This window comes from Dermacentor albipictus, chromosome 1 (genome assembly GCF_038994185.2).
Source record: "Dermacentor albipictus isolate Rhodes 1998 colony chromosome 1, USDA_Dalb.pri_finalv2, whole genome shotgun sequence".
Classification (NCBI taxonomy): domain Eukaryota; kingdom Metazoa; phylum Arthropoda; class Arachnida; order Ixodida; family Ixodidae; genus Dermacentor; species Dermacentor albipictus.
Window position 1 is genome coordinate 74,773,203 of NC_091821.1, and position 13,973 is coordinate 74,787,175.

The 13,973-nt window shown below is 49.3% G+C and overlaps 1 protein-coding gene across 3 annotated transcripts in view; it reads right to left on the minus strand.

Annotated features, from left to right (window-relative positions):
- The window catches only part of Ddr (discoidin domain-containing receptor 2), a 283,107-nt gene that overhangs the window by 48,859 nt on the left and 220,275 nt on the right, over window positions 1-13,973 (minus strand). For all 3 annotated transcript variants that reach the window (XM_065434481.2, XM_070522397.1, XM_065434482.1), the window contains exon 3: window positions 7,296-7,401. In XM_065434481.2, coding sequence (XP_065290553.1) covers window positions 7,296-7,401 — 106 coding nt within the window. The remainder of the gene's footprint in view (window positions 1-7,295; window positions 7,402-13,973) is intronic.

The window sequence follows — 13,973 nt, forward strand, 5'->3', positions numbered from 1 at the left end:
GATGCTGGCGGCATTTCAGCCGTATCCAAGTGGCGACGTTGATGACACGAGGAGCCCACTTCACAGAAGGGCACCGAGCGGGTCTTGGGCCCTCCTTCGTGTCTTCGCCCCTCTGCCCAGCCGTTCGCTCCGCTTCCTCAAGGAGGCAACTGCTTCCCATGACAATCCGGGGCTAACGTTTCGCCCGCTTCCCTCTGTGCCACGCAGAACACCACCGCGAGGGGTCTCGCACCGAGCACCCTCTCGAAGCGACCCCGACTCGGAGAGCACGTCGACCCTGACTCGGCCGTGGGCACTAGAACACGAACCGAGTAAGACGTGTGTCAGGAGTTGCCGCCAGAACAATGCCCGAGCACGTTCTTTTTCCGCGTCCCGTGTCGTCGCCGTAGCCGCGATGATAGGCCGTGGTACAACAAGCTCTGCAGTGGCGCTTGCTTGCGAAATAGCTAACGCTTCACCGTGCGAGCTGGCTGCCAAGAAAGCAAACGCGAGGAGCGAAGAAATAAAGAGGGGAAAATGGCGGCTCGTTATACCATCGGAGCCAACTTCTCTCTCTCTCTCTCTCTCTCTCTCTCTCTCTCTCTCTCTCTCTCTCTCTCTCACACACACACACACACACACACACACACACTCGTTATGATTTTTTTCTCTCTCTCTTCAATTTTTCAATTATTGCACGAGGGGTATTGTGAGTGTTCGCCCGTGTTCGCAGTCAAGAGCGGTACGTATATGGAATGGAGTGCTCGCTGCGCCGTGTAGGGCATGGCGCTTGTTGCGACGCGCGCTGAAACCAAGGCTTAGTCACGTACCGTATAAAGCCGGGGCGTCGTTACCTCTTGCGCTGTGGATTTTTTTAATGAGCTATAGATCGGGCGCGTATAGGGGCCGAAACCACTCAGTTTTCGGGGCATTGCTGCGCTCATCCACTTTCTTTTCTGAGAAGGAAAACAAACAGAAATGAAAGAAACGAAGCAAGATGCTTATACATCGCGTTTATTATTATAGGCTTTAGAGAGCGTGTGCAGTAATTCAGCACTCCGAGTTTAGCGACCGAGCCGCTCCCACGCTCTCAATGTGCTTCAACATTTAAGAAAGAGCAGGTGCCTCATATTAGCGGCTCGTCTCGCTTCGTGTATTACCAGACTGGTCCGCTATAGCTGGAGCAGTTGATTGCTTTCGCTAGCGCTGCCGTCATCTGCAGCAGTTTCTTCCCTCTCTCTTCTCTTCTAGTGCGGAGTAATGATGCAATATTTTGTCCTACGTGCGTGCAAACGTGAATAATATAGTTTCCGACAGATTAGCATTTGAAATGAAGTGTCAACTATACTGATGCGCTCACAGCCTCTGGACGCAGTCACAAACGACCATACGCAAGATTACTTTCCGGAATATGGAGATTATGTGTCGCATACGAATCGGGAATGGTCCGAGTGTTCCTTGGAGGAGACGTAAGATACTGGCCCCAGCTCTAGAAGAACCTACGCGATCATCTCCGTGCCATAAAGGACCCTGCGAATTACCTGGGCGCACAAAGTTTGTTCACCGCGTGCGCCAAAAGTAACGAGGCATCTGCCCGCTTCATAATGCCGCCATCTCGTCCATTCGCTAATCCCTGGAAGCCGGGATTGGTGTCCCAACGACCCCGCCGCCACTTTAATGAGACACCGCTGGCTTGATAGGCACCGACTGTCGTTTTGGGGCGTGCGCGCGCTGCTCTGTTCCCAGCCTTGACAGAGCTATAGGCCTTACGCTGAGCGATATTTTTTTTCTTTTTTTTCGGGAGAAGGCGCACGATGCCGCAAACTCATGAAAAGTACAAGTTTAAAGTTTTTTGTTATTTACGACCTGCCAGAATTACGTGGCTTGTCAACATGAACTCATGAGGACAGAAGCGCTCTTGACGAAGGACGATTGTGAACAAGCGCGCAAGTTTATATAGTTCAGGCGGCATAAACGACCGAGCATTTCCTCCGGTATATAGTAGAGGGTGGTTGCGAAAGTTTTGTAAGCACTGTCACCTTCAAGCGCATAAGCTCTGATCGTACACATCGGACTATAGACGCATAAGATATATAAAAACAATCGTAAAAAGAACATTTCCTGAAGAGGCGCGAATGGCATTGGGGCGAGTGTTTCTTTAAAAAACATTTTAAAAAGGAACACCCTGTTCATTGCCATGCGCGCGTGCAGCCAACCAATGTATGTCCGCGAACTGCAGAAACGCGGACATTTGGCTAAAACGAACGAGTTTGCGCGGTAAGGGATCACCTCGTGGTACGACCCGGATCTCGAAACAGCGTCGTACGGGCTTTCTCTTGCAACGACGCATCCTAACGCGAACTGAAAGGTGCGACAGGATCGGAGAGAGAGAGAGAAAAAAAATTGAAAAAGGGCGAAGTTTCAAAAAAAGCTTTATACGATGCACTATAGCCAGGAGAGCGAGAAATAGAGAGAGAGAGAGAGAGAGAGAGAGAGAGAGAGAGAGAGAGACTGGAACAGCGCGCGAGGGCGCAGCCAGTCCGCGGTGGGATGGGAGAACGCGCGGAAATGAAACTGCGGGTGCGCGCGTAAATTCTCGCGATTCCACACGAAAATTTGGGTCGTAAAGGGGTCAGACAGAGAATGGCCGTAGGGAGGGGGGTGCTGCTGCGCTTCGGTGCCGACGACAGCGGCGGCGGCGGGCGTCCGTACGGCGATGCGCATGCACGCGAACGACAGCAGCTTTGCGTCCGGCGGCAATGTTGGCGGTGCATGTGTATGTGCGTGCGCGCGCACGGTGGGCCTCTCGGGTAGAAGGGGGGCGGCGCTAATGAGTTGGAGTGCCCCTAAACCTGCCGTTATAACGCGAGCGCTCTCGAATGGGCTGCAGGGGCCATAAACCAGAGGCCAGCATCGTCCGGAAAGTGCGCCCCTCGGGCGGTGGCTGTTAAAGTTTTTCGAAAAGTTCGAGAGGGCTTTCGCCTGCCCCGCTCTCCTCAATAGGGCGCAGAAAGCGAGAGCCGCGGCTCCTTGCAACGTGCACGCGTGTGGAACGTTCTCCTCGAACCCACTTCCACGTGCCTCCTCCTTTTTTTTTTTATGTTGTATCACTCCTCACGCGCCATCGAGGAGAGGATTTCAGTTTGAAGGCGGCTCGTACACGTTGTCCGCGCGTGAGAAGCGCGACTCTGCCTCCCCGGTGATTGCAGAGGAGCTGGCGCTCGCATCTTCAGAAATTAATGACGTGCGCCCTCGTCGGCGAACGGCGACCGGAGAACGTGTGTCGTCAAGGTATAACAGCATGCCCCAGGGCCGCGCGTGTGCGTGCCGCGATAAAGGCCGCAAAGAGCGAGGGGGGGGGGGGGGGGGCACGGGTGGCGTGCGCGCTACTCTTGTCCTGCGGGACATCAGCGCATGCGGAAACACTTCGAACCCCGAGACGCAGCGCGTACTTTCACTTTGAAGAACAACATTTTTTTTCCCCCGCGTTTACGCCAGGGACCAGCCTATATCAAGGCGTGTATTCTGGATAAATGTCGTTCCCTGACCGAAACGTACAAGTAAATTTGCTGCGTTTTTCAACGTGGACTTGCGGAAATGCTGATAGAAAGAAAATACGAAGAACCGTTCTGTCAGGATATTAAAGATAACAGACAGTTGCAACTCTTATACCTTTCCCTGCTCGAGAAGAAAAATAACCAAGGGGCTTTTTTTTTTTTAATCACAATCATATGCAGTCAACAAAGAAAATATTGAGGGTGCGGGTTGGGGCTGCCGGCGGCGGCAAGTTGTCTTTTCGTTCACTTTCATTTCTCTTTGCCTTATCATTTGTACACTCCAATTAAAACAATAAATATTTTATCCTGCGCTATCGCTGGCTTCACATATACATTGCAGCACCGCATTTACGGCGGCGGGCGTTAAAGATTTATAATAATTAACTAAATTATTTCTTTAATTAGATAATTAACACTTCTATGGCAGACGTACATGCGAAATTGGGGTTAGCGAGACAGAAAGTGAGTCAATTTGTTTGACGTCTTGTGTCTATGGCAACAATTTAAATAAATGCGTCTTAAAAACCCGCGCCAAAGGACATTGCTCTTTTAGTTAACACTTATTAGAAATGCATATTTCGCAGAGTTGAAAAGTGTTAACTGGAGCGGCCATGTATCCAGTAGCACAGTTTGAGAGACACTCGGCAGATAATGGCTGGCTAGCTTCAATTTTGCAATATAAACGTGTCCTCTAAACTTTTTAATTAAACTTTCTTTCAATTATTTTTGTTACAACTTCATAAGTTTCGTTTCCACATATATCGCAACGCTCGCCGCCGCGGTAAACGTCTTGCAAAAGCAAAAAACGAAGTTGTCGAAAACTCTGCATTACTCTGCGATTTACAGTATTCATTCCAAACACCCGGTATATAAACCGCTACACCACACAACAAAAATTAAAAGAAAGAATAGACACGGAAAGGACCAGCTTTATGTGGCCTAGTGGAACTAAACTAACTTGGCGTCGCAATGTCGGCAAAGTTATTTCGAAGCGTTCGAAAAAAAAATAATAAGAATAAATAAAGTGCTACATTCTTCGGCAGATTTTGCCCATCTAGTTCGACGCGTATACTTTGTTATATGCCCTGCATGGAAGCCGAAAGTTGTACCATCTATACGCACATGGAAAGCAATTACAGCAGTTCTCCCTGCGCGGATCGGAGAGCGTTCTTGATGCATTCGGTGTTATTGATAACGCTTTCAATCTTCATACTGGAGATCGAAAATGCACCTTCTCTCACGTCAGACGCTTGCAAGAATAAATAGCCACGTTTCCGACGTTATGAACGAGAAGCCGCTTTTACTCCTGAAGAAATAAAAGATGCTCAATCACCAAGGCACTATCATATAGGGAAAGAACGAAATTTAATAACTTGTACGCGATATCTTGCAATAAATTTTTGAGAATCGTACTTCCTATGAACATTTTAAGTTTGGTGCAACTTTCGGCGATTCGCCTTCGCACGCTTTACAAGCGGCTTAAGCCAGTATAAAAAAAAATATTCTCACAGCAGCCGCAACAATGGACAAATCCTCCTCGTCCGTGAGGGGCATCCTTGATGCGCCCTTCTTTCTTGTAGGCTTGCAGTATCCTGTTCACATCCTTTAAGCGACCGTCCTACTGTCATCTCTGCTATACCAGGGACCAAGGACTATATGACTACCATGACTTCCAGGGACTATATGCTGAGCATGTAGTCCCTGGAACACTTCAATAACCTTTAGTCGTTCTGTCTCCGGTACACGGGCCATGTGAACAAGGCAAACGATTTGGCACTGTTCGGGTCACACAAAAAAGCTGAAATGAAGTAAGACAGACGAGCGCCAGCTTTATTCAGATCAAACTTGAATCCTTAAAAAAAAATATGGGGTTTTACGTGCCAAAACCACTTTCTGATTATGAGGCACAGGCGTAGTGGAGGACCCCTGGAATTTCAACCAGCTGGGGTTCTTTAACGTGCACCTAAATCTAAGTACGCGGGTGTTTTCGCATTCCGCCCCCATCGAAATGCTGCCGCCGTGGCCGGGATTCGATTCCGCAACCTTCGTGCTCAGCAGCCCAACATCACAGCCACTGAGCAACCACGGCGGGTGGCTTAATTAAGCCAGTAGAGAAGTACATTCCCTTGACAACATGTCTGGTCCACTAGATTCCTTCGATACATTCCTTCGAAAATGATTATTTGGCACGCTCGGCGCGCATTTGCAAAAAACACACACTGCAAACACAGACCTACTTACGACCGGCTTTCGATATACGAGACATGACATTCCGAGGTATACGGTCGGTCTGGACGGATAATTGGAGTCTCAGCAAACTTCCCAGCTCTCTCAAAGCCGTTCTTCGTAAAGTATACTTGCCGAAGTAAGCCTTGACTTAATTTGAGAAGCGGGCAGCACTGGACTTAATTAGGCTGCATGCTCTGGAATTAGGGAAAATAATAGTGGAGCTTGCTTGCTCTAGCATCACGTAGCGGACTGATTGGAAATTTACACAATCGCGTAGCCGGTGACGCAAGACAGCATGCGCGGCCAGTAAGCTGACCGAGTTAAAATTGCGGTGAAAAGAGAATTGCCGAACGCGGCCATCGAATCAGCGAACTGACGTTTGTCTTATTGACGAGTCAGAGTGCCGCTTGTTGCACAACTATACTGCCGGGCAACGGCCCCAAGGAACACGCCGCTTCAGCAGCAGACTTTTTAGCTATAATATTAAGTTTCATTATGTGGCAACAAGAGAGCATTTACGGAACCACTAGGCCATTTCGACATGCGCTTCCGCAACGTGCAGGAAAAATGATTCTTTGAACTTTGTATAAAGTCATAAAAACACAAATTATTTTTTGTCCGCGCAGCACTGCCTCCAAATTTAGGCACCTTTCATAAACTTGTACTTCAAACTCCGCAAATGATTTGGAACGGCTTTGCGGCCATGAAAGACAATATACCGAGCATGTGGGACGTCGGGATTGGGGGGTAAGGTCTATTTGCACCGGACCGTTTTCTTTTTCTTTTTTTTTCTTCTTTTTTATAGTTGCCTCTACGAATAGTTGCGAAAACCGGCTCTTTCCCGTATAGAATCGCGCCTGTTTCCAGCTTGCATCCGCTCGGGTGCTGGTTGTTCACGACCTTAGATCGTGAACTTCTATTACGATGGCGACCATAGTGATTCATTACGTAATCGTATGAAGCGTGCTGCAATACCAGAAAAAAATGTACACAGACGAATTCTGCTAACAAATGGAAGCTGCATTTCGTCCGTTTTGCGCGTGTGTGCGTGCACGTGCCTACGTGCGCGCTTTGAAGAAATACTAGTGCACATAGGAAATTAGGAAATACTGCGTAGCTGGCAGGCGCTCGCGATCGACTAGCGCTGTCCGTCGTTATTTTCGCTTTGCGGAGGCACTGGACGCGAACGCGAAAGTTCATTAAAAGCTTATAAACGTTAATCGCATAAATTTTGTTAGGAAAAATTAAACGCCACAGCACGCTGTAGCATCAAAGTAAAATTTTAAAAAATGGTCCCTGAATGTCGCCAGTAAAATCGGAGCACTCCATGCCGTGTACCAGATGTGTCGTTTACAATAAGAATATTGCATAGTGGAAGGAAAACGGCAAGGAGTGACGTTTACCTTCGATCCATCGGCTACTGTATTCGACTACAACAATTTTTATTGTTTGTTTGCTTTTTTCGCTGCTGGAATGCAGTCTTCGGGACACATTTAAGCTCACCAGAAGACAACAGCACGCATAGCTTACCTGGCGAACTGCGGTCCAACACTGGCGGCATTGTGAGTGGAGCTGGCCGAGATGTCTTCGTCCTTGATTTCGCCGCTGGTCATGCCCAGCGTTTGGTTGCATGAACCTGCGCAGACGAAAGACGAGGAATACCTGCTTGAAGTTCGAGCAAAACGTTGAGGTGGAAATTACAGCGAAGTAACTTCCAAGCTCCATCGAAAATGACATGCTAATAAAATCAGAGTACTCTAAAAGGGCTGAGCATTAAAACTATGTTAAAAAGCTATCTTTCTTTGTTTTTTGAAAGTAGTTTTTCTTTCTTTATCTCTATCTTTTTTTCTTTTATTCCACTGTTTCTTACCTTATATATGGTAACTTGATTATTGTATTCTTTACTGTTAGCCTATTATGACGCATTCGCTACCATAACTTAGCACTGCCATTCGCGTATACTATAGCTACAAAGCTTTCCTTTGTGTTTAGTTCCCTTCTCTTTTCTCCTATTTGTTGGCCTATGTTCTGCAACCGCTCGTGCTTTTGTAGCCAAGCCTCTACTGCTCTTTTATACCCATTATGCCCTTATCAAATTAAGAGTAGCAAGCCAAATACTTTTTCTCTTTACTTTCTTTTCTTAATTTTTCTATCGCTTTTTTCTCTTTTTTGCCCTTTCCATGCGAAACACGAAGCGGTTCCTTTTGAATCATTTAAAGGATCTCTAATTTATAATGGTGTCGTTGCTCTCATTGATAGAGCATGCATAACAGTAGTCATTTCCTCAGTAGTTCTATTCCCCCCCCCCCTTTTTTTTAAATTTTAGCCGAAGAGAAAATGAGTTAGATCGCAACGGTATAGAACGATAATGCGTGATGATAAAGATTGCGAGCGTCATAATCCTGTATGATGAATACAAATGGGCAGACGCCTTGAGCAAGCACAGCAGCTACGTAATGAAATCTTTCCCGAGCATTCACACGAAGGAGAGGCCTGTGTAGCCCAAAACCGACGGATCTGTAATAACTGAACACGTTGATCTGCTCCATTTCGAAGGGAAACTCCATCAACAGATCTTCTCCGAATCAAATATGCGACGCCAGTCTCTGTTTACGCTTATTACAAGCCTTCGCAGAGGCGCTCTGGCGGGCTATGACACGCAGAAAACGCCACCAAGGCGTCCGACGTTATACTCCCGCAAGCACCCGCGCGTCTTGCCGAGAAGCCAACGCACTCGCAACCGCACTTCCGAAAAAACACTGCGCAGGCGGCGTTGAGAAGAAAAGCTGGGAACAAACTCAAAGGCGGGAAGAGGGGAGGGGGGGGAGCGGAGGGAGAATTGTGGCACACTGTCCCACGAGCAGCAACGGTGGCCGGCGCACTAATGTCGCGCATTCCGCGCTTTATGGAGAAGCAAGTGTCGGAGTGCCGCCGAGTTTCGTCTGTGCTGGCGCAAGAGCACCAGCAGTTGTTGCCACCGCCGCCGCCACCGCGGCTTCAAAGGACTTCTGCTGCTTTGGGCAGCCGTCGCCTGCCACAGAGGCGCAAACCGTTGCCCGGTGGATGGACGGACAGGCGGAGGGGCGCAGCTGGGCGACGCGGGCATTCCCAGCATGCCAGCGGACTCTATCTGCAAAACGTGCCCAAAACATTTTTGGAAGCCGCCGCTCGAGGAATTTGAGCAGCCGCCGAGTTCTGCTCGCCGATTCGCCCGCCAGTTCTCCTGCCTGCCGTGCTCCTTTTTCGCGTGCTTGTTTCTTCACTCTCGTACTCTTCCCTTCCGGGGCGGGGGGTTGCAGCAGAAACAGCAGCAGCAGCAGCAGCAGTAGCGGCGCGATGCGAGCGCATCATTTGTCGGCGAGTTCAACTCCCGGGCGCGTCGCACACGCGTCATCTCCGTGCGCGCGCATTGTTCTCCCGAGTCGGATTCCGGCCCCGGGCAGAAGGACGGTACTCCTGCTGCTCTCTGGCTTTCTCTCCGCGATGCTCATAGCGTCCTTTCGCGCTCCCCGCTTGCCGCCAACGCTTACACAGAAGTACGTGAGATGTTCTGCCCCGAAGATTGTTCTTTTGCGCGTTCGTTCGGAGACTGAAACAGCGCGATGAGAGCCGTAGGTGAGGGAGTCGGTTTTCGTATTCTATGCCCTACGCGTTCTACCGGGATGTGGAGTGAGGATAATCGTAATTATTCTTCTCGGGACAGAAGTCAAGGTCCCTGGCTCGCTTTTCCGGCGCGCCACTGCACTTTTCACCTAGCAAGTGCAGTCTGCGTCTAATGTTTATGGAACGCAGGACTTGCGGAAATGTTCAATTTCCGAGCAGGCTGTAACCACCGCAAGCAAAGCCGTACAAGGCTATGTTGTTGACATATGCGACAGTATATGTACGAAATCTGACTACCGGGCTGCGTGACCTCTGTGGAAATATTCAGTTTTATTTATTTTTTTCGGATTGCGCACTCCAAAAGCCTTTTACGCTGACTGTACTTGTACCATCAACAAATATAGAAACAGGAACAAAAAATAACTGATGAAACACTTCTTCCCCGTAATTAGATGGATATGCAACTTGCAATCGTTCTGCCGCTGGTTTCTACGCATGGATAAGTCCAGAGTGCAGCTTTCAGTATCTGAATTAGGCCACTAGTTGCAAATGCAGGGGAAGTTGGGAGCGCAACAACGCATTCGAGTCATTTTCGACCGGTACGCGTTTGAAATTGTGCTGACGGAACAGTTTTAAGGCGATACTTTTCCAAAGCCGTGTTTACAATGTTCGTAGAAAATCGAGTAACACGTAATAAATATTTATACATTTAGCTGTGACTGAGAAGTGTTGCGTCAGAGAATGAATAAGTGGCTGCAAGCTTTAGCTACGTTTGACAAAAATCTACACAGTACTGGTATGATGACGGGGACATGAGCGCGCACGATCGCTACTATAGGGAATGTGACCCTCGGATACGTACACCGGCATCGTGCAGGAAGACGCGCATCCCGATAACTAAGCGCTACTGAAGTGCTACGTTGGCTGCGTGCCACCTCTGTTGAAAAGTCGTCAAGGTGCGGCAGATGCCTTTACAGAGAACGGCACTGTTGTTCGACGCCTTTAACTCAAGTAAGCGCTACGCGAAGGTGTACATGGCTGCCTGCCGGTTTCTAACGTGTTCTACCTGGCGCCTATGCGGTCTAATGAGTGTTTCATACGCTACGATTCGGCAGCGAGTGGCTAGGTCACACGTACATGTACTGAATATGGCAAATCAGTTGTGCGGAAGCCCTCAAGGTGGAGGAAATTGCACAAAAAGGAAAAATTCACTTCCATCGGAATTGTAGCGTACATGCACTATATCGTGTACAAATATAACGCACGCAGGTTAAGCTTAAATGTAATGCGTTCTTGGTTTTCCGCCGCTCTATACATACCACGAGATGTTTATGACGACATGAACGCTTAATTTGGCGCCAACCCTATCTTTGGCGAGCGGGTACGTAGCGGCGCTAAACGTACTCTGGGGTGATCACTCGCAGCAGCTGTTCTGCCTTCTATTTTCCAGTTCGCCTTTCATTTGCCCATGAATGGGCCCTTTAGTACCCAGGGAAGGAGGTTGTGGGGCCGAGCGTTGCTGGAATGGTATATAGCAGTGTGCGCGTTATGCGGAGATTTTTCTTTCGACTTCCACCGGTGGCAACTTGTAAGAATATCAAGATCGTGCAAAACTTAACTCTTCTCTATAATTATACTAGACATTTCAGTGTCGTTTGGATTTGTGTTGACTTGATGAACTACCGATCCTTTCCATTCTCCAGATATTTTTTTTTACATCATTATTGTTAAAAAAGGACAACGTCATCAGGACAATAAGGGCTGCATTGTGGTGGGTATTTCTGGAGCATGCACCTGAAGAGCAAGGCTACTACTATTTTCCTGAAGTCCGGGAACACCTTTGCGCTATAATGCACCTTACAGCTTCCACCTCAATCCTCTTCTCAAAGAGGCCACTCGCTGTTATGTAAATTTCCGTGCCTCACTATTAAGAACTCTTACTCACATAGCATCCCCGTCTGTTTACTTACCCTGTTCCCTTCATTTACCGTAGACATTTATTCTAAACCTGGTCTGCAACGTTGTGAATCTGCTCCCTTTTCCAGTTCGGGCACAAAGGAGCCGTCCGAGAAAGATTAGGTTCGAGCAACTCGATGACCCGCCCTGGACAGTCTAGGCTGCTGGAGCCTTCAGTGCGGTAGCGAAACAACGTCCCGGACAGATACTAACGAGCTTCCTCGCCGCAGATCCGCACTGCTTGGCCACACAGACACGACCAAACAAACCCTAACGAATCGCTGGATACAAGGTTCGCGCTACTCTCTCGTCTCCTACATGTATGGCCATCGCTTCACTCCCACGCAGCTCGGCGCTAGCGTTCGCCCCCTCATCATTTCGTCGTTCCTCGCAGCGGTGATAGGCGATTTCTACCCGTCCTTCGCCATTGCCGCAAAGACGCGGCGGCAGAGAACAACAGCGTCTCAGCAACGAACACCCCTCAGCAAACGAACGCGGCAGCGCAGCGTCGACACAGAAATGCAGGAGCGGTGAAGGAGCGGGCTGGGATAGCAAAGTGCGCAAGCATGCTTGCGCGCGCGCTCCCGTTTTCGCCTTATCTGTGGGACATCGCCAGATGTCGGCGTACACACGGCGGGCTTTGGAAGCGAGATCAGTCGGACCGGGCCCACGGGTCCCCCTCGCTCTCTCTCGCGTTGTGCGCGGATTGCGCATACGCGGGAAAAGCGAAGAGCCGCGCCGCTGCTGATGCGGCTCCTCCGCCGAGATGGGCCGAGGACAGCAGGGGGAGGGGGAGCGAGAAAAAGACGCCGAGACCGCAGAGGTGGAGCGGGCTCCTTCGCATCCAAGGAGTAGAATCGGTCGGGAAGCTCCGGAGACAATGGTGGAAGCCGCTCGACAGTGCGGCGAGGGAAATAACGCGGGGGTAAACGAATGGCGCCCCGCCTCGCGCCCGCAAGAACAAAGGAAAAGGGAGCCGTGCGCGGCACCGACCGCCAGGTAATTGGGGAGTTGCATGCCCTCGCCCATCAATCTATTTCTGCTGATTTGTGCCGCCGGAAAAGTTTGTGCACGGGAGGAGAGCACGGTTCGGGTGATGCCCATAAATCATGCGGTGAGAATCGCAACAGAAGGTTTTCGTGGCCGACGCGTGAATGGCACGAGGGCCGCTGTGGAGCGCGTGCGCGACCGACGGGGGAGGCGCGCCAGAAGGAATCGGCCGGGCTTCGATGAAGGAAAGAAGAAACGGAATCCAAGCGCGCATGCTTTTTCTGTTACCGATTCTTCGTCGCCTCGCTTCGCGCCGCTTCTCTTGACGCGATATTACGAGTTTTTTTTTTCTTTTTTTTATCTCTTTTTTTCGCATCCGCCTGATCTTCCCCCGTGCATTTCCGCGCTGCGAGCGGGTTGCGTCTTGGGGCCGGAGCTCCCACACGCATCGTTCTCAGCTTCCATTACGTTGTACTTATTTTTTTTATTTCACTCGAGACCCACCTCTGTACTTGTCATATTTTTTATGGTCCTTTCCGAGCTGCGAAACTGCACGTACGGTTTTATTCTGAAACGATCTCGTGCAACGAGTCCGTTTTGTGCCAAGGACAGGCCAAGACATAAATAAATTTTTGTATGACTGAAAAAAAAAAGACATAGATCTTCAGGTGCTGGGCGCGAGGCATGTGGGCCCTATGGGAAGAAGAAATGAAATACTACTTGATGGAAGCGATGCTCAAAATGATGGGTTTTACTTGGGTACGCTCGTGGCCAACAGAACTAAGAAGAGAAGAGAAACAGAACTGAAAAGAGAAAAACCTCTGAGAGACGCATCCTTTGCGGCAGCTGGGATAAATATTGCGTGACTCTTACAATTTTTTTTTTCTGTCTATCATTTTTATGTCCCGCAAGCTCAAAGTGCGCGGAGAAAAATATAAACACGAATGGAAAGAAGGATTTATGTATGACACGTTCTCGAAGAACTCGCGAAACTCTACATATATAGCGCTCTGTTAGAAGTATCTTGTAATTCCGGCTGACAAGATTTCATGCACCGTAACACTGTCTTGTAAAATACTTTGCACAAACGACATTAGCGATAACTTCTGCGGACGATCGTGATTGCTTGCAGGGGCATGCTGTCTTTCCTTCCAAGTTTAGCTTCCCTTCAGCCTAGTGAGGGGCAGCAAACCAAATTGTCTGTTCTGGTTTACTTCCCCGCCTTTCTCATTTCTTTCGTCTCTCTTGTCTTCATAGACAGTTTTCACTTGACGTCATGGACGCAGTTTGTCAGTGTCATTGTGTCCGAACATGGCGGCGACCGGTGAAGTAAGCGCCCAATGCTCACTGCTGCGGATAACCTGCCGTACTCGCTGGCCTGCACGAGGTCCCAGCACGACGTCGACGCCAGTACGAGGTCGACGAGCACGCCTGACATTGATCGGAACGCATCCTGTCGTGCTCTCGATCTTCTCACCGTGCTAGTATCGCATCACGACGGCCACGATGATGTCAATGCAAAGAAGCTATACTCTGCAGTGATACAGTGGCGTGCTGAATGGATAACAAAAAATCAGTGCTTATGCGTAAACGCTGGAGCGCGAAGGACGAATGACGAGTCCGGGACGATCGTACAGGAGAAAGGTAAATAGAGAGCAC